At 44.5% G+C, this 20,808-nt stretch overlaps 1 protein-coding gene across 1 annotated transcript in view; it reads right to left on the bottom strand.

Annotated features, from left to right (window-relative positions):
* Positions 1 to 56: 56 nt before the first annotated feature.
* ppm1j (protein phosphatase, Mg2+/Mn2+ dependent, 1J) overlaps positions 57 to 20,808 on the bottom strand; it is a 50,949-nt gene continuing 30,197 nt past the window's right edge. Inside the window, exons 2-10 of the mRNA XM_055868070.1 lie at positions 18,118 to 18,235; positions 12,700 to 13,035; positions 12,333 to 12,445; positions 11,685 to 11,769; positions 8,644 to 8,762; positions 8,342 to 8,405; positions 7,670 to 7,777; positions 5,393 to 5,544; positions 57 to 4,104 (exon numbers count right to left, since the gene is read on the bottom strand). Coding sequence (XP_055724045.1) covers positions 3,948 to 4,104; positions 5,393 to 5,544; positions 7,670 to 7,777; positions 8,342 to 8,405; positions 8,644 to 8,762; positions 11,685 to 11,769; positions 12,333 to 12,445; positions 12,700 to 13,035; positions 18,118 to 18,235 — 1,252 coding nt within the window. The 3' untranslated portion in view covers positions 57 to 3,947. The remainder of the gene's footprint in view (positions 4,105 to 5,392; positions 5,545 to 7,669; positions 7,778 to 8,341; positions 8,406 to 8,643; positions 8,763 to 11,684; positions 11,770 to 12,332; positions 12,446 to 12,699; positions 13,036 to 18,117; positions 18,236 to 20,808) is intronic.

Here is a 20,808-nt window from a genome sequence, read left to right as displayed (position 1 = left end):
AGAATAATTATTCTATAGGTTCAAATGATATGGGGAAGTTAGTATAGAGATGTACGTCTTATTTTGGTAAGGATACACTTGATCCCCTACCTCTTTATTATAAATAAAGCAATATTTATGATACAGCTATTAGCCAACGTTCTCAAAAGCTAGGGATAACGTACCAAAAGCTAGGGATAACGTACCTATAATGGCTACACATAACAATCAAAGAGAGAAGCAAGACATTTGAGGGCATACATTTGTCTGGGCAACTTCTCCTAACTTAAATTGAATGAAGACTTTGATATGAGTTAATTAACATATAAAACATACAGTCCCTGTATGTCCCATACAGTCCCTGGCCCACAATGCTCCTCGAGTGTAGTAAGGCAGTCAAGTGACATCCTGACAAACAGATTATCTACTACAAGTTGTCAATCCAGAATAAAAATAAAAAGTAGAAAACAGTACAGCACACTATTGTGGATCTTTTAACTCTGGGAGACAATACTAAAAAAAAAACAATACATTCTATAGGAACAATTTGAGAGGAAGGAAACCATAGCTTCATTCCAATTCAAAATGACATTGCACCTACATGCCAAAAGAGCCTTTGATATTTGAGTTTGGATCGAATATATTATATGATGATATTACAACAAAGGTCATGCACATCTCAGCCATGCCTTGCCTTTTTTTTGTCATGGTGACAAAACTAACAATAAGTTAAACAAAAATATATCTCTAAACATACATAATTCAAGAAAAATCATTGCAAGTGCAATTGAATTCATAACCACTAATCAGACTGACTGTCTTAAAGTGCTTCAGGTTTCACATCTTCCATCATCATTCACTGCTGCTTTGACATTGGAGTTTCTGCAATACTGGCACAGGACGTGTAACAGAATGTTTCCTCTTCATTCTTTGTGTCTTCCTCATGCAACATTCCCATCCGTGTTTCAGAAGCATCTCCCAACCTTAGACATACAGTCGTGGCCAAAAGCTTTGAGAATGACACAAATATTAATTTCCACAAAGTTTTCTGCTTCAGTGTCTTTAGATATTTTTGTCAGATGTTACAATGGAATACTGAAGTATAATTACAAGCATTACATAAGTGTCAAAGGCTTTTATTGACAATTACATGAGGTTGATGCAAAGAGTCAATATTTGCAGTGTTGACCCTTCTTTTTCCAAGACCTCCGCAATCCGCCCTGGCATGCTGTCAATTAACTTCTGGGCCACATCCTGACTGATGGCAGCCCATTCTTGCATAATCAATGCTTGGAGTTTGTCAGAATTTGTGGGATTTTGTTTGTCCACCCGCCTCTTGAGGATTGACCACAAGTTCTCAATGGGATTAAGGTCTGGGGAGTTTGCTGAAGAAAAAGAAACGCAGACCTATTTAGGCGAGGTGCTGGCTAGCGGAGTAGAAAACTTGAAAATAAAGGAGAGCCGCACACTCTAGGAGCTCAGATGCAAAAATGTAATGTCCAACGTTTTGACAGCGAAGCTGTCTTCATCAGGGTATAATCACAAACACTGCGGGATGACTCGTTTATATAGTGTCAAAAGACACACAGGTGTCTGTAATCATGGCCAAAAGTGGCCTAATATCATTGGTTAATTCTCAAATATTAAAATGGCATACAAAGAACAGCATACAAAAAACAAATGGATAGCATACGATCATAGATTAATTTTAGACTACACAAGCTTACAAACAATTACAATGGCAAAGTCACAATAATCACAAGAATGGCTTCAGATCAAAGTCTACGTTGAGACCGAAGGGAGCAAGGGTCTTTAAGTTAAAGATCCAGGCAGCCTCTCGTTTTAACAATAGATTATCAAGGTCACCCCGTCTCCTAGGGAGGGGGACATGTTCGATGCCAATATAACGCAGAGACGAAATCGAGTGGCCTGCCTCCAAAAAGTGGGCCGCAACTGGGTAAGTCAAGTTTTTGCACCTAATGGTGCTACGATGCTCTGAGATACGTACTTTTAATTTGCGCTTTGTTTTACCCACATCATTTTTACCACAAGGACAAGTTATAAGATAAATAACTGCCTTAGTGGAGCACGTAATAAAACTTTTGATTGGGATCGATTTCCCTGTTTGTGGGTGTTTGAAGGATCTGCATTTATAAGTACCATTGCATTGAGCACAGCCATTACACTTGTAATTTCCATCCAGTAGGGGTGCATATAGACGTTGTTCAGGAGAGTGGGGAGTTTCCTGGCCATGAACCCAAAATATCGATGTTTTGTTCCACGAGCCACTTAGTTATCACTTTTGCCTTATGGCAAGGTGCTCCATCATGCTGGAAAAGGCATTGTTCGTTGCCAAACTGTTCCTGGATGGTTGGGAGAAGTTGCTCTCAGAGGATGTGTTGGTACCATTCTTTATTCATGGCTGTGTTCTTAGGCAAAATTACGTTCATGATACATGTTAGCGCTCACCTTGTCTTCTCCGGACAAGCTTTTTTTCCTGATGCCCCAAACAATCGGAAAGAGGATTCATCAGAGAAAATGACTTGACCCCAGTCCTCAGCAGTCCAATCCCTGTACCTTTTGCAGAATATCAGTCTGTCCCTGATGTTTTTCCTGGAGAGAAGTGGCTTCTTTACTGCCCTTCTTGACACCAGGCCATCCTCCAAAAGTCTTCGCTTCACTGTGCGTGCAGATGCACTCACACCTGCCTGCTGCCATTCCTGAGCAAGCCTTGTACTGGTGGTGCCCCGATCCCGCAGCTGAATCAACTTTAGGAGACGGTCCTGGCGCTTGCTGGACTTTCTTGGGCGCCCTGAAGCCTTCTTCACAACAATTGAACCACTCTCCTTGAAGTTCTTGATGGTCCGATAAATGGTTGATTTAGGTGAAGCCCTTTTTGTGCAAAGCAATGATGACGGCACATGTTTCCTTGCAGGTAACCATGGTTGACAGAGGAAGAACAATGATTCCAAGCACCACCCTCCTTTTGAAGCTTCCAGTCTGTTATTCGAACTCAATCAGCATGACAGAGTGATCTCCAGCCTTGTCCTCGTCAACACTCACACCTGTGTTAACGAGAGAATCATTGACATGATGTCAACTGGTCCTTTTGTGGCAGGGCTGAAATGCAGTGGAAATGTTTTTTGGAGATTCAGTTCATTTGCATGGAAAAGATGGACTTTGCAATTAATTGTAATTCATCTGATCACTCTTCATAACATTCTGGAGTAAATGCAAATTGCCATCATACAAACTGAGGCAGCAGACTTTGTGAAAATGTATATTTGTGTCATTCAAAACTTTTGGCCACGACTGTAGTTATTTTGTCACAGAGCTCCACTGTTTTCTGAGCAGTGGCATCACTCCTATGTGATGCTAGTCCCTCAATTGCTATCAGTCATGCTATTTGATGTTAGACTTTGTGCCAGGCCATCTACCTCCACCTGTCATACTGTACTCTACACAAGCAATAAATTAGATTATTTTAGGAATTTAGCATTCTATAAATCACATGTGGGGGTCATAAGGTAATAAGGAGGTATTTAGAAAGACTAACCAAGCACTTCTATCAGAATATGGCCAAACCAATCCTGCTGCAATTATCAGAAAATAAATTAGAGAGATTAAAACATGAAACTACAGGGGGAAGGTTCTCGTTAAGTAGCGATCAAAAAGAGCAGGTTTCAGAAATGGACGTGTTTTCGGTCAGTCAGTTAATGTCATTGAACACCTGTTACATGAGTACCAAACAAAAACAATAATTAGAGCCCAGTGGGTTGTTCCAGAAGCCAGGAAGATGGGCCGGTTGACAGGTGTCAACAGCCAGCTCTCCAATCTGAGGCTTCCCTATAAAAGGGAGGTGTTTTCTTCACCCTTCCCCCAGGGTAGAGGGGGTAAGGGGGAAGGATTGACCCTGGTCGGTCCTAGGGAGTTAGTCCTCTCCTGGTAGGGTGGTGGGACAAGGCCTGTCATGTCTCTGTCTCGGGCCCTGCCGGTCCCGCCAAGGGGATCACATAACAAGTGATGTCGTCTCCTGATCCCAGCCTCTCATTGGGTAACCGCCAGCCCCTCTCCTTCAGGACCCCTCGCGACCGCATCAACAGGTCCTGGGCGGCCAGTGTATATCTGGATGTAAACAGAGTTGCGGTCAAAACATTGAAAAGTGCTATTTATTTCAAATTAGTATTTTTTTATGTTCATGAATCGAATTTGAAATGCAATTCATCCCAAGTATGTGTATATGAAGGTGTTTGTCAAAATGGTATTGCCGTTTAAAAATGACCATACTAATTTGTACAGGCTAGATACTGACCTCTAGTGGATATATTCTTTAATTACACCTTTTCTAACCAATATTCAGTGTTTTTTTTTTCATGGCTACCTGAATATTCAATATCTACCCTGTTTTTATTGGTAGCAACTCTAATAGTATAAGCCACAGGTGTCAAACTCATTCCACGGAGGGCCGAGTGTCTGCGGGTTTTCGCTCCTCCCTTGTACTTGATTGATGAATTAACATCACTAATTAGTTAGGAACTCCCCACACCTGGTTGTCTAGGGCTTTATTGAAAGGAAAAAACAAAAACCTGCAGACACTAGGCCCTCCGTGGAATGAGTTTGACACCCCTGGTCTAGTTGGACAATTGCTACCAGTGCTGCACAAGCTGTTGTGTAATGCGTAAGGAAGCATTAACATATCACTGTTACAATGTGTAGCTAGTTATTGTGTCTCTGCATTTGGTTGGTTTCGGAATGTGGACCCTCCATTGACATGTTGGCCTAGTCCAGATATTACTCATGTAACGGATGTGAAATGGCTAGCTAGTTAGCGGGTACGCGCTAGTAGCATTTCAATCAGTTACGTCACTTGCTCTGAGACATTAAGCAGGGTTGCAATATCTTTGTGGAGCGATGGGTAACGATGCTTCGTGGGCAACCGTTGTTGATGTGTGCAGAGGTTCCCTGGTTCGCGCCCGTGTCCGGGCGAGGGGACGACGTAAAGTTATACTGTTACACTCAGTCCTCATGTTCTACCTGGTCTTTATACACCTATATTAGTTGAATGCCCCATTGCCCTGACATTCTTTGGCTCAGTTCTGTTCATCCCTGTGGTTCTTCAGACATCTCTGAATTAGTGCATAGTTCAATGGCTCTCAAAAGGGAAGTACATCGCAAGGATAGGAATATTTATCTTCCACATGTTTTGATAAGCGGTTGATTCTTACAAATGGAGTGTACCTTGCCGGCTTGCAAAATCTTGTTCATCATAAATCTAATTAACAGATTATATTTGATACATGCATGCAAGCTGCCAAAGCAACATGGCTGTATACTGTTTTTAGATTATAGACAGAAAGCAGCATGACCATATACTGTACTGTGTAGATTATAGACTAGAGATTACAGTACATACCTCACAGGATCAGTGGGCTCGCAGCAGGACAGGAAGCCTGAAACTGCGTCTGCTACCTCCCTGTCTGTGGTCACGTCCCACAGCCCATCTGTACCCATCACCAGCACGTCATTCGGGCCATGCTTGTACTCAGACATGTCGTACACTATCACCTGTAGGAGCCACAGATAACGGAGGGAGGAGCCACAGATAACGGAGGGAGGAGCCACGGAGGGAGGGAGGAGCGAGCGACGGAGGGAGGAGAGAGAGAGGGAGGAGCGAGGGGAGAGAGAGAGGGGAGGGAGAGATTGGGAGGAGCGACAGAGGGAGGGAGGGGGCCACAGATAACAGAGCGAGAGAGGGAGGAGCCACGGATAACCGAGGGAGGGAGGAGCGACAGAGAGGGAGGAGCGACGGGGAGCGAGGGAGGGAGGAGCGACAAAGGGAGGGAGGGAGGAGTGACAAAGGGAGGGAGGAGAGAGCGATGGGGAGGGAGGGAGCAATGGAGAGAGGGGGGAGGGAGGAGCGAGAGAGGAGGGGGGAGGGAGGAGCGACGGAGAGGGAGGGAGGAGCAACAGAGGGAGGGAGGGAGGAGGGGTGACGGAGGAGGGGTGACGGAGGAGGGAGGGAGGAGAAACGGAGGGAGAGGGAGGAGCGATGGAAGGGAGGGAGGAGTGACGAGGGAGGAGCGACAGAGGGGGGGGAGGAGCAAGGGAGGGACGGAGGGAGAGGGGGGAGCGATGGAGGGAGGAGCGAGAGAGGGAGGGAGGGAGCAACGGAAAGAGGGGGAGGAGGGGAGAGGGAGGAGTGGGGGAGAGAAAGAGGGAGGGGCGAGGGACGAGGGAGGGAGGAGCAACGGAGGGGCGAGGGAGGGAGGGGCGGGGGGAGGGAGGGGCGGTGGAGGAGTGACAGAGGGGAAGGGAGGGAGGAGCGAGAGGACGGAGGGAGGGAGGAGCGACGGGGGGGGAAGAGGGAAGAGCGACAGAGAGAGGGAGGAGCGGAGGAGGGAGGGTGGGGTAGGTGGGAGAGGGAGGAGAGACAGGGGGGGGGGCGGGTGAGAGAGGGAGGAGCGACAGAGGGGGGAGAGAGAGGGTGGCGCGAGAGAGGGAGGAGCGAGAGAGAGGGTGGCGCGAGAGAGGATCGACAGAGAGGGAGGGTGGAGCGACGGAGAGAGAGGGAGGGGGGGAGGGAGGAACGACAGAGGGGGGAGAGGGAGGAGCGACGGAGAGAGAGGGAGGAGCGACAGAGAGAGAGGGAGGAGCGACAGAGAGAGAGGGAGGAGCGACGGAGAGAGGGAGGAGCGATGAGAGAGAGGGAGGAGCGACGGAGAGAGAGGGAGGAGCGACGGAGAGAGAGGGGGAGGGAGGAGAGAGAGGGTGGCGCGAGAGAGGATCGACAGAGAGGGAGGGTGGAGCGACGGAGAGAGAGGGAGGGAGGGAGGAACAACAGAGGGGGGAGAGGGAGGAACGACAGAGGGGGGAGAGGGAGGAGCGACGGAGAGAGGGAGGGAGGAGCGACGGAGAGAGAGGGGGAGGGAGGAGCGACGGAGAGAGAGGGAGGGTGGAGCGAGAGAGAGAGGGAGGGAGGGTGGAGCGACAGAGGGAGAGAGGAGCGACGGAGGGAGGGTGAGGGAGGAGCGATAGAGGGAGGGAGGGAGGAGCAATGGAGGGAGGGAGGGAGGAGCGATGGAGAGAGGGAGGGAGGAGCGATGGAGAGAGGGAGGGAGGAGCGATGGAGAGAGGGAGGGAGGAGCGATGGAGGGAGGGAGGGAGGAGCAATGGAGGGAGGGAGGGAGGAGCGATGGAGAGAGGGAGGGAGGAGCGACGGCGGGAGGGAGGGAGGAGCGACGGAGAAGCGATGGAGGGAGGAGCGACGGAGAAGCGATGGAGGGGGAGGGAGGAGCGACGGAGGGAGGAGCGATGGAGAGAGAGGGGGAGGAGCGACAGAGGGAGGAGTGATGGAGAGAGGGAGGAGTGATGGAGAGAGGGAGGAGTGACAGAGAGAGGGAGGAGCGACGGAGAGAGGGAGGAGGGAGCGAGGGTGAGGGAGGGAGGAGCGACGGAGGGAGGGAGTGTGGGCGGAGGGACAGATAACGGAGGGAGGGAATACAGATGAAGGATATTCAATAAAATATTTGACAATATGTTCCCTGATGAGCCAAAATAAAGTAAACGTATCATTAGATGTCCTCCAAGCTATGGAGGCTATCCTAGGCCACACTGGGATGCTTCTAGACGAGCCATAATCTTCCATATGGTGAATGATACATGGTTCTACAGCATGACATCTCTTACTCACCTCTGGGCAGCAGGAGAGAAAGGGTTTGATGTAGATGTTGGAGTTGTACACCTTCAGGTCATGATCCCCTAGGCCACGTGTTACCCCAATGGTGGCCATGACACGGGCCTACGCACAACATAAACACACAACACAATCACACAGTGAGTGATCTGGGTTAGTGCCTGTGGGTGTTCCTTGATTCTAGGAAAATCCATTTATGAGGGATTAGTGACTCAGGAGCACTTTTCTGCGTGGGAAAATAACGTTCGCAGTGTGTCTCTTTTACCACACAGCTAGACTGGGAGAGTTCAGCAACAACCATGAACTTGCATTAGAAGTCCTCCCACACATACAGCGGAATGAATAACTTCAAGTTATTATCGTGCTATATCTGTCCTGCTGGTGAACTAACAGCTAAGCATACATGAAGGTTTCTTCCTGTCGGGTAACATATGATTAGGGCAGATAGACAATAGTAAATCTACATTTTGTTTGAAGACCAAGGTATACTGTACTGTGCATATCAAATGTCCCATGACTTGGGCAGGGTTTTACCTGGTCAGGTGGTAAATGTGGTTCTTAACAAACTACTGTGGCCCTGTCTATGGCAGACCTTACAGCACCATGCATATACTGTGCTGTTATGATGTACACCAGTACCCAGTCCATAAACATGGCAAAGTCCTTCACCTTTTTACCCTCTCCATATATAAGCGGGAACTTGAGGTCGTCTTCTATGATGGTCTTGTAAGCCCTGCAACAAACCAACAGGATCACGGGTTAGGGATTAGTGATTATATTCTTCAAGAAGTATATAGCCAACTTTTTTTTATCTCTTGATCCTGTAGACTGTCAGAGGCTTTTATAGGGCAACGACTTTTCCTGGTCAGGTTATGTGATCTGTAAAAACTCCTGGCCCTTACCATTAAAAATACAATGGACCGAAAAGTAACAAATGGAACCCCATATGTTAGACAATAGCTGTAATTTACCAGCCGTTCATTGTGTGGTCCCTGAAGAGCATCTTCTTGCTCAGCTCCTTGTGCTGGATTCTGCGAGGGAACTCCAAGTGTGTGAACTCATTCCCAAGCAGCTCCGGTCTCAGGAAGCCCTGCAGGGACACAGAGCAGAGCTAACGTTGACAAAACTATGCATAACAAACTGTCATGTCAAATTGACTTGTGACGAAATGGCTCTTACGAATCATACACTATATATACAAAAGTATGTGGATATCACTTCAAATTAGTGGATTTGTCTATTTCAGCCTCACCTGTTGCTGACAGGTGTATACAATCGACAGGTGTATAAAATCGAGCATGCATACAATCTCCATAGACAAACATTGGCAGTAGAATGGTCTTACTGAAGAGCTCAGGGACTTTCAACGTGGCACTGTCATAGGCTGCCACCTTTCCAACAAGTCAGTTCGTCACATTTCTGCCCTGCCTCTAGCAACTGTAAGTGCTGTTATTGTGAAATGGAAACATCTAGGAGCAACAATGGCTCAACCACAAAGTTGTAGGCCACGCTATGTCACAGAACGGGACCGACAAGTGCTGAAGCGCATAAAAAATCGTCTGTCCTCTGGTTGTAAAGCTCGCTGCCATTGGATTCTGGAGCAGTGGAAATGCGTTCTCTGGAGTGATGAATCACGCTTCACCATCTGGATGGACAAAGCTGGGTTTGGCGGATGCCAGGAGAACGCTATCTGCCTGAATGCCTAGTGCCAACTGTAAAGTTTGGTGAAGGAGGAATAATGGTCTGGGGCTGTTTTTCATGGTTCTGGCTAGGCCCCTTAGTTCCAGTGAAGGGAAATGTTAATGCTACAGCATACAATAACATTCTAGATGATTCTGTGCTTCCAACTTTGTGGCAACAGTTAGGGGAAGGCTCTTTCCTGTTTCAGCATGACAATTCCCCCATGCACAAAGCGAGGTCCATACAGAAATGGTTTGTCGAGATCAGTGTGGAAGAGTTTGACTGGCCTGCAAAGAGCCCTGACCTCAACCACATCGAACACGTTTGGGATGAATTGGAATGCGACTGCGAGCCAGGCCTAATCGCCCAACATCAGTGCCCGATCTCACTAATACTTTTGTGGCTGAATGGAAGCAAGTCCCCGCAGCAATGTTCCAACTAGGGATGCACCGACATACCGATTACCGTTATTTAAAATGTTTGCGCCCTTTTAAGCATTTTATTACAGTTAAATAGTAAAATCACACACACACACTGACCAAAAAGTAATTTTGTTGGCATTTACAGCCGGCTGTGATACAGCCTGGATTCGAACCAGTGTGTCTGTCGTAATGCTTCTAGCACTGAGATGCAGTGCCTTAGACCGCTGCGCCACTTGAGCCCCTAATCAAAACCTATTTCTTTCACTTACTTGCTGTGCTGTTTCATTGTTCATTTGTTCAGTCTCAACCAGGATTTCATCATACATGTCAAGCATGACGTTTCAGCTCTGTGTGTCCGTGGCCTCTTTTCCTCAGTGCGCACTGTCACTGTGTCCATTTCCATCTTGTCCAGCTGTGGCCGTAACAACATTTCACATAAACCCTGTTTCTTGTCTGCATCGAAGTAGCGGTCCTTGTACCTAGCATTGAGCATGGTGGTTCACAGCCTGTAGGAGAGTACTTTTCCAAGTTAACCCGACGGTCTGTGCTGGCATTTTTGTTGAGCAGGCGTTTCAACGCCATGACAGGGTATCAGGTCTGCTGCAGACACAGTTGAGCTTATTTCTCGAGTCAGTTGTTCGATTGGCGCTAGGAGTGTGTTCATGTTTCAAACATGTTCTCAAATCCCATTGAAATGGCAGCAGCGGTATGAGAACCAGCACATTCTTGAGCATACAATACGGCTTTCCTCAGTACGACATCCTCGTCGACCCACTGCTGTCAGACTCAGCATGCTCATGGGGCTGACATCGCTGGTCCAAATGTCAGTCGTGAAGCTAATAGCAAGTAGCTCATGGATGTGAGTTTCAACAATACTGTGTAACTCCGGTAGGGCAACATCTGAAAAATTGCGCCTACTTGGTAGTGTGTACCGGTGCTTGGCCAGTCGGTAAAAGCCAACATCATCCACGACAGAGAACGGTTGATTGTCAAGGGTAATGAATTCCATTATCTTGGTGTTTAATGGATTTCGCCTTTTGAGTTGTCTCACTGAATTATTTTTACTCTTTCAAATGACTGCTCAATTTGTTGACTGCTCGATCCACACAGCAGACATTGTGAGCTAGGTTACAAATGCTGTGTTGCACATGTAGCACTATATTTTTTCGTGGCGTCATTACGTCATCGACCTACGTTATATAGGTATGCACGTCAGCTTTGACATTGATTTTACACATCAGCGTTAAACTAGACATCGGGCCGATTGTTGGCATTTTTAGCTAATATCGTCCGCTTCTGATATATCGTGCATCCCTAGTTCCAACATCTAGTGGGAAGCCTTCCCAGAAAAGTGGAGGCTGTTATACCAGCAAAGGGGGGGACCAACTCCATATTAATGCTGATGATTTTGGAATGAGATGTTCGACACATACCTTTGGTCATGTAGTGTATCTTTTTAGTGTAAATGGAGCAACAAACATATCCCAAAGGAAGTATCATAGCAGTAGGAAAAGTGACAGTAGAACATTATATAACTGTGAAACACAAACTTGGTACTTTTCATCCCTTGCCCTGAGGGTTCCACCACTCTCCCACACAGCCACCCACTCCGGCTTAATATAGACCAACAGACAGTCAATGAATAAAGATGTAGTCTGAATCATACATTAAATAACAATACCCTCCCTCCCCCGTGCATCTTCCTCTTGGCCAAGGCACCCTTGAAAAAGCTACTCGTATCTCGTGGTGATGGGACTCACCTGGTTAAAGGGACTTTAACAAACCAAAGTTTGTCATATGTTTTCAGACCTCTAAAGTCTGGAAACATCTGACACTTTAATGTATGAGTGAAATCTTTTTTCTTTTTTTAATAAGGAAAACATATATAAATGCATTAACCCCGTCCTCACCAGATACTGCAGGCGCTGCCTCTCGGACTCGGGCGTGAACTCGTTTGACATGGGGATGACCTCATTGTTACGGATGATGATGGCTCTGTAGAAACAGAGTAAGAACCAAAGTAGAATGAGTAGTGATTCTATTTATATGGGAGGGACAACGTACTGTATAAAGACAGGCACCATAATGTGACTCCATATCAGGAGGACACTCAGGACAGACAAATTGGGGTTAAGAGGGTCAGCACAGCATGTTAGAGGATTAGTGCTCCAAGACACTGATCTAAAGTCAAATTGTTCCCCCCTAATGGTTGAGGTTAACATTTCAAAACACTGTACCAATCCTAGATCTGTGCTTATGGGCATATTCTACCAGGAGTTTACAGTACATGATGAATGGTGTTGCCGTACAAAGAGCGGCCAGCAGAGGTCATAAGATCTGCTGTTTGAGAATTTGAGCATGACCAACGGGGACAGCTTTCTTTGAATCAACGGCTATGGGCATCATGTTGTGTCACTTCCTTTAACCTCTCTTTCAGTCATTCAACTCTGCATTGAAAACATTGAATTGAATATGTACAACAAGTAGGCCTGTAATACATGAGTCATTATGGGCATTAATCAATCTGCTGCTATTAGTTTGACCTGCAGTCGACCTACCTGCTGTCTCCTGCATTGGCAACATAGAGCTTCCCCATTAAATGGATGGCAGCCAAGGCACAACATCCACCAGAGATGGTAAAGGACGTCTTCTCTTTCTCTATCAGTTCATCCTGTAATCAACCGGAAACAAAAGGTTATTCACTCATTGGGTAATAGAAGGAAGTTAGCAGCCCTACCATGAGGTTATACTTAATAACATGAAATGTTTGCAATTATTGACAGATAAAGACTGCCTAAAAATAAATCTGTGCATTTGATTCTGGAAACCACAGTTTCTCTTGGACGCCCAGGATTCGCTGAGACGAGTAGAACACTATTTCACAACTTTAAGGTGATATGCCGTTAGCGTTCGCCTGTGTCTTACCATCTGTTTGAAGGCGTTTTCTATGATGCCCATAATCAGACTCTCCAGACTGACAGTCTTTTCCATGTGGAAGCGGATGGAGGAGTCATTGATGGCATTAGGGTCCTCTGGGTCCTGGGTGGAATTTGCTCCCTTCTTCACCTCCAGCTGGTAGGGGCTGCCGTTCTTGGCCAGGCAGATAGGGGCCGTCACGGAGGGGTTCTCCAGCAGGTGGGCGATGTCCCCCAGTCTGTCTCTGATGAGGCGATGGAGGAGTTTAGATGCCATGATGGCACACCCTGAACCTGCATGACCGTCGAACACGCCCCAGTACTGCAGTGGGATCCCTGTGCCGTCCTGGAAAAGGTTGAGCAAATGAAATCATATCAAACATGCATTTTTTATATATCAATAGACAGGCTAACAGTAAGAAAGGAGAGAAATAGCAGGAAATACAATACTGGCCAGGGATTCAGTCTCTTTAACAGGTCTTTCTTGCAAGAGTTTATCTCGATGAGAATGACAAACTCAGAGAATGCCTAAAGGACATTTCTGTCAGAGAATGGATGGGAATACTTCTCATCCATTCTGTTTTGAGCCTCACCTGTTTAGCTAAAAAAATATATACAGCAAAGTTTGGACACCTACTCATTCAAGTGTTTCTCTTTATTTTTACTATTTTCTACATTGTAGAATAATAGTGAAGACATCAAAACTATTAAATAATAGATATGGAAGTAACCAAAAACGTGTTAAACAAATCAAAATGTGAAAAAGGTCAAGGGCCCTGAAAACTTTCCGAAGGCCCTGTATATCTATTTTTTGCCTGTTTCGCATGTTATTTTGGCATTTAATACGTGTCGCATCAGTTTGCAAACAATGTAAACCATTATAATAATTGAGTTAATAAAGCCACATACTCAAGAAAGCTTGACAATGTTTGTAAGGCAGCTCAAATGCACGTGTTTCAGCTCAGTGTTTTCTGTGGTGGGGCATCCAGTGGAAAATACAGAGCATAGGGGTTGGTAATGTTCTCTTGTTGCGCCATGATTGGCTCAGTGTTCTGTCACTCATGGGGACACGAAGTCAATGCAAAATCTACGGGGAAAGCTCAAATTCAAGCCCCTTGGGTGCTGCCATAGAGTTACATTAAAGTGCCCATCCAAGAAGGCCACAGATAAAATCACGTTTTATCTACCTTAGCTTTGATTGGACGGATCATGTCCACATCATACTTTCAAAATCGTAGCTAACAAGCTCGACAAGCAGTCATCATCATGAATCAAGTTGACAATCTATTGGCAAATCCTTTTCAAACCTTGTCATATAAAGAGAAATTATAGATGAAACGTATCGGTGCTCATTGGACAAACATTACACAACAAGTTGGAAATTGCAAATTCAACAATGAGTGGTTTGGAAGAATTCAGTGGCTAACTGCAAGCGTTGCAAAGCAATCAATAGCCTGCTATTCAGCGGAGTGGGTGTGAGGTCCAGGTCTGGGTTTAAGGGTCTCTTTTCTAAGCTTAAAAGGATAAACATGCACAACACACCATGGGCCAGAAAAGGTTGAATACATTGGCCATGCTGTCAATCCAGCATGACTTCTGCCACTTTCTTAACAACTGGAAACTCGGAACTCAGAAAAAATTAGCTCTGGCTGGGAAAACATGTTTTGAATGGTCATCCAACTCGGAATTCCAAGTCAGGACCTCAGGCCACTTTCTAGAGCTCCGACTTGAAGATCACTGATGTCATGATTCAACTTTGTTTTTTTCCCCCAGAGTTCCCAGTTGTCTTTAAGCACCATAAATCCAGAGAATGCCAAACTTTGATTTAAGTTTGATGGTAACATTTGCCCACAAGAAGGACGGCCACGCCACCTTCCTGTTTAAGTGAGCACAACACAACAAGGTCCAAAAATGTCTTGCTGCATAAATAATGTAATGTGCCAGGAGATATGTATACTGTAGCTAAGAAAGTAATACTAAGTGTATGTTGTGTAGTAAGCTGTTAGTAGCCCATGTGCCTCGCCCTAATAATGTGGTCCCTTTCCCCCTCCTAACTTAGGCCACTGTTCTGACTTGGTGGTGCACATGTAGCCTATAGCCTGTTTTAGAGAAATGTAATCATCGAATATTGTAAGAGCTTTCATTGTCTGCTTATATGCCCCCTTTATTTATCCTACGGTTCTGACTTGGTGGCGTACAGGGAGAATACTGTAAGAACGTCCCATTTCAAAAGTGCTGAACAAATAGTTATATTGACTACGTCCGTCCTAGCTCGCTTATTAATGTCTTAATCGAAATTACGGATTGCCTCTTATTCGGTCATCGTCCCCTTATGCCATAGTTTGTACATCTCAGTTATCAGTAGAAACCACATTTGTTTAAAGAAGTCAAACCTAACAGTTTGTTGGCGCCATTTGTCACCGTTATAGGGCAATTAATGTATTGTTTAGTGTTGTGTTGCGTAGTGGCTTTGCTGGAATGCATTGCAGCAATTGTTTTCGAGTTTGCCCCACCACTAAAATCGCTAATAATATTTCTTACTTTATGACACTATCACTGTAAATATGTGCTCAATGACAGCAGTTACTGTGCTGGATTAAGACAGTGAATATTCCACAGGATTTCATCGTGGCAGTAAATCTCACTAACAAGATGTCCACCAATCGAGTGAATCTTACTTCTCACCTATACTGTCTTCCTTTACACCTATGCCAAGAAGTAAAAGTGTTTAGTACAGTAATAGTGTCCCGTCAGACAGTTAGAGCATATCTACTGTAGAGCCCAATCCACAGAATAGATAGCAGTATGGGGCATCTGTTGACCTCTTACTAGACTAGAGTGGAGGAGGGGCACAGAAGAGATGATGTAATTTAATTAACAGGAGGGACAACATGGAGGGTAAACATGGAGAATACAGGAGGGGGGGGGGGGGTTGCGAGGCCACCAGAAGGACTGGAGGGATTGACCGGACATAGCACAGACCCAGTACAATACTGTATACTATAGACTGCTGTGTAAATACATTTGAGAGATTATGGGGCAATCTGAGTGAGTGGGTTTTTGATTTTGTGTGCTAGGGGCGGGAACTGCTCTACGGACCCACAAAGCTGTTTCTAAATATAGCAGCACACAATGGTCAATGTCTTAATCAAATTGTCTTTTCTTTGTCAGGAGTAAAAAAATTAATCCCCAGCTACCCAGTGATGTCTGGAGACATTTAAACAGAGATGGTTTTATTAGAGAGAGCGAGACCTGTGAAAACCTTGCTGCAGTGCAGCGTGTCACCAAAGGTCCCATCTTAACGAGGGCAGTCCATAACAAAACAAACATTGGACCAGGATGTGCCTATGCCCAACCTGGTCTCAGAGCATTTCGTATTATTCTGTACATAAATCCATGACCAGCCATTTAGTATGATATGTTACATTTCGTATGGTATGTATAAATTTAGGGATTTCCATCACCCATTTTGTACGATATGTCACGAATTATAAATCGTATTATATGTTAGGAATTTGCAAAACATATATGTTACAAATGCTAGCTAGCAGGCTAATGTTAGCTGAGGCTGGGGATTATGGTTAGGGTTAAGTTTGGGAGTTAGGTTAACCCTTTGACACGTACGAACACACGCGTGTGATCATTCTACAGTGGTCACTCCAACCGGCGTGATTAGAACGTCCAGTTAAGATTGACACAACAGTCAGCGTTCGAGGTGGCCACACTGTTTTTTTTTTTCAGAAACATTTTGCACAAACAGTCTTTACAACGTTATGTCTTCAATATGAGCAGTTAACTTTTGGATGCAATGTTCAGATATTCACAGAAATGGCGACAGCATAGCACAAATCTCATTCAACCCAGAAAATATAGGCTACATAAGTCGTAGCGCTAACTGAGGAAAGAGTGACCTAACACAAGCGGTCATATTTAGCTAACTCTCGGCAGACAGAAACCATAATCTGAATTAGCTAATATAAATTACTATTTACAATTCATCGCATCACGGGTGAGCTCACCAGTGAATGAAATAATTGAGTAAAACACTTTCTAAGAATCTAAAGTAATCCAACGATGGGTAGTTTATGGTGCTGCCATTGTTTTTGATGTGTGCAAACCAAAGATAAGAGGTTACATGATGACTTTGGTCTGTTTGCAGTATGCATGTTGAAGGTGGTGTGTCATCTACCATCATTCACTTCTGGAAGTTTACTCGAAAGACGAGTAACATCCCTTCACCTCATTTTATTATAACATCTTTGGTCTGACAGGCATTTACGTGACAAACAGAATGCATTGTATGATGTCAACAAACATGGCGCCACACTTAACTGGCAATCAGCTTAGCATTAGCTCATCATAATCAGTACAACCTTCAAAAAAGTATTTTATACATGTGCATATGTCCATTAATCTATGCAATAATTGGAAAGCATGATTTGTCAACAGTACTTGAAAACGTGAATAAAACAGTAAATACATTATGCTCCATACATACATATGGTGTGCTACAGTAGAAACAACACGATAAACATAAACTATAATGATAACATAATAATGGACTTCATTTGACTGGAACACACATGGCCAAGGTTATTATTAGTAAGGAAAACAACAATGAAGGCAATGCGGGCGCCAGCTGGAAAATGTGCCAGGGAAATATACATCATTCTGTTCTGACTGGAGATGTGCAAATGTCTGGATACTTGATCCCTCGTCGAAGAGAGAAGTTTGTCCGGCTCAGCGATGCCTCAAACTTAAATTGTTGTCAACAGTGAAATGGGCTACTTCTATGTGAATTAATGAGGGGGAGCACACCTCAATTCAAACTGTTAGAAAATAATTGGAAATGGCAATTTGAAACACAGCCTATAGATAATTAGCAGACAGCGTGCTTTGGTTTGAGGGCAGCATGGGTTAACTGTCCTGTTGTGTAGCAATCACATGGAACAGTGAGTATATTCTGACATCACACGCATAAAAATAAAACTCACGATGGGGCAATCGTTAGAGATATTTGGAATTCACTCGTGAAAAGGGTTAAGGTTAGGGTTAGTGTTAGGGTTAGCTAACATGCTAAGTAGTTGCAAGTTGCTAATTAGCTAAAATGCTAAAGTTGTCTGTTATTTGATTCGAACTCGAAACCTTTAGGTTGCTAGACATTCGCGTTATGCCATCCGTCCACCAACCACCCTACTTTCATTTTTGCATTAAGTACCTATCTGTCTTATTTAACCATACCATAACTTATCATACCAATTTGGATGTCCTGGATTTACATTTACTATGTTACGTCTAGTCTATCAGACCAGGCTGGTATGCTTTACCCTCTGTCCTATTGTAGTGCTGTAGACCCAGTCAATGAGCCTTACCAGTGTTCTACTTATATAATTACTAGAACTGATTCTCATAATTCTATGATTCTCACCCCATTGTCGTCCAGCAGTGTGGAGTTACGCTGTTTTTTGTTGCTCAGCTTCTTCACGTACAGCAGCTCACAGGACGCCTGGTCCTCATTCAGCATGCTCTTCCCAGCATTGATGGTCCTGAGGGGAATGGGGGTAGAGAAGGTATGGGGAGATCATACATCTATAAGAAAATATATATATATATGCATCCCCCTGGTTCAGGTGATGGACAGAAAAAAACACCCAACCAAGGTGTGTCTCAGATAAATCAGTGTTCAGAGCATATCAGAGTGGCAGACATTGTTTCATTTTATCATGGGGAGATGGTAATGTAACGATTTATGTACAAAACATAAGAAAGAAGCACATACCCACTGGGCAAAAACTGGATGAATCAATGTTGTTTCCACGGCATTATAACAAAAACATTCAATGTGATGACGTTGAATCAATGTGCAAAATGGATTGGATTTGAAAAAAGTTAGCAATGCAAGGGAATTTCATTTTCTTTAACCTAAAATCCAACGACATGGTGAAATGTTTTGTTGAATTCACACTAGTTGACAACTCAACAAAATGTAAAGCAAAACTAGACGTTGAACTGACGTCTGTGCCCAGCGGGTAGTGCTTAGGGAAGCTGCAGGACCGCGAATGGAATGAAGTGTTTTCATTACTGGCCTATCCCTAACGATAATGGCTTTATAAAGCATGACTTCATGTTCTGACCATCTCAGTGGACCAGTGGCTGTGCTTGTACAGAATGGGGAGTAGACACTGCAGTAGTCTGAGGAGTGGTGGAAGAGGTAATGCTTTTTGCTCATACTTCTGTAATAGTACGTTAGCTAATATTATACCATCCATTAACATGTATTAGATATAGATATTTTAAAGGGCATCTGAGGGCAAGAACCAACTTCTCTCGTTGAAAACAGCCCGTGGCATCGATACGAGTCAGAAACATTTATACCAGAGCTAAAATGTACAAAAAAGTCTAAGTAGGATCATTTGGGTCATAAAGGTAGTATATTCCAAAACAGAGTTTTGTGATACTTGTGTAACCGTGTTCGTCATGACTTACATGGGGTTGGATTTTGATTTTGATTATGCCCAATAACACGGGATTATTGGGCATAACAAGCGCCTTGGACTTGTTTACATAAGAAAATGCGTCGCCAATGTTGTTGAAAGAACACTTAGCCCCTGAACCCTTTATGGAGTGGCCACTTGCTGATGTGTAGTGGTCACTCGAGTCTGACCAGTGCTTGATTTTGACTGAAACAGGTGCCGGTAGCCTACTCATTTTGGGTGCTGGTACTATTTATATTTAGATGCAGGAACTCCATAATACTTTTTAACTAATATTATATAAGAGATGCAGGAACAGAGGTAGGCTAGTAGAAAATATGAGGTGCCAGTACCCAGTTCTATGACCTCCTGCCCATGTAAAGCACTGAGTCTGCCACTATTTTGGGCAAAATGACAATTGAGACGATGCACACTTGTATCCCAACTGCCACTTGTCAATATTCCAAACCCATTCGTGAGCATCCTGTTTTGTAACATGATTCGCTATGAAACACTGGCAGACATACGCACACTCTGGTAATATATAGCAGCAGAGTCGATAGTCTGCAGTTCACTACTAGTTTTCATACACATTTTAGAAATTTAGAAATGCTGACCAAACTGCTCGCGCACGTGTGTCCACAACTAGATTTTAGTCTATCCACACCAGACTTGATCAGGACAGGCAGGTTGAAATATCAAAACAAACTCTGAACCAACTTCATTCATTTGGGGACAGGTCGAAAAGCATTAAACATTTATGGCAATTTAGCAAGCAAGCTTGCTGTTGCTTGCTAATTTGTCCTGGGATATAAACATTGGGTTGTTATTTTACCTGAAATGCACAAGGTCCTCTACTCTAACAATTAATCCACAGATAAAATGGTAAACTGAGTTTGTCTCTAGTAATCTCTCCACCCTCAGGCTTCTTCTTTTTTTGGACTTTATATGGCAGTTGGCAACCAACTTTAAGGTGCATTACCACTACCGACTGGAATGTGGACCGCAGTTCATCTTTCAATCACCCACGTGGGTATATGCTTCTAAAAACCAATGAGATGGGAAAGGTGGGACTTTCAGCGTATCAAGCGTCACAAATAGAACAAAGTTATATTTTAGCGCCTGGCTACGCAGATGCGTGTGGGTGCAATGATTGAATAACATGTATGTGTACATTTATTTTGCAATGGCGAGCGGTGTGTATGCAGACGAGACCGCTCGGGCACGTGCATCCGCCATTGCGAGCGTGTTGATTTTGTACACCCACACCAGACGTGATCAGGAACTGCAGTTTGAAATATCAAAACAAACTCTGAAACAACTATATTAATTCGGGGGACAGGTCGAAAAGCATTAAACATTTTATGCCATTTTAGCTAGCTACCGTAGTCTATGTGAGTAAGACCTTTAAACAGGCCGCAGGGCCAGACGGATTACCAGGACGTGTACACTGAGCATGCGCTGACCAACTGGCAAGTGTCTTCACTGACATTTTCAACCTCTCCCTGTCTGAGTCTGTAATACCAACATGTCTCAAGCAGACCACCAAGAAAACCTGCCTAAATGACTACCAACCCGTAGCACTCACATCTGTAGCCATTAAGTGCTTTGAAAGGCTGGTCATGGCTCGCATCAACACCATTATC

Source organism: Salvelinus fontinalis, chromosome 18 (genome assembly GCF_029448725.1).
Source record: "Salvelinus fontinalis isolate EN_2023a chromosome 18, ASM2944872v1, whole genome shotgun sequence".
NCBI lineage: Eukaryota > Metazoa > Chordata > Actinopteri > Salmoniformes > Salmonidae > Salvelinus > Salvelinus fontinalis.
This window is presented reverse-complemented; position numbering and strand designations above follow the sequence as displayed.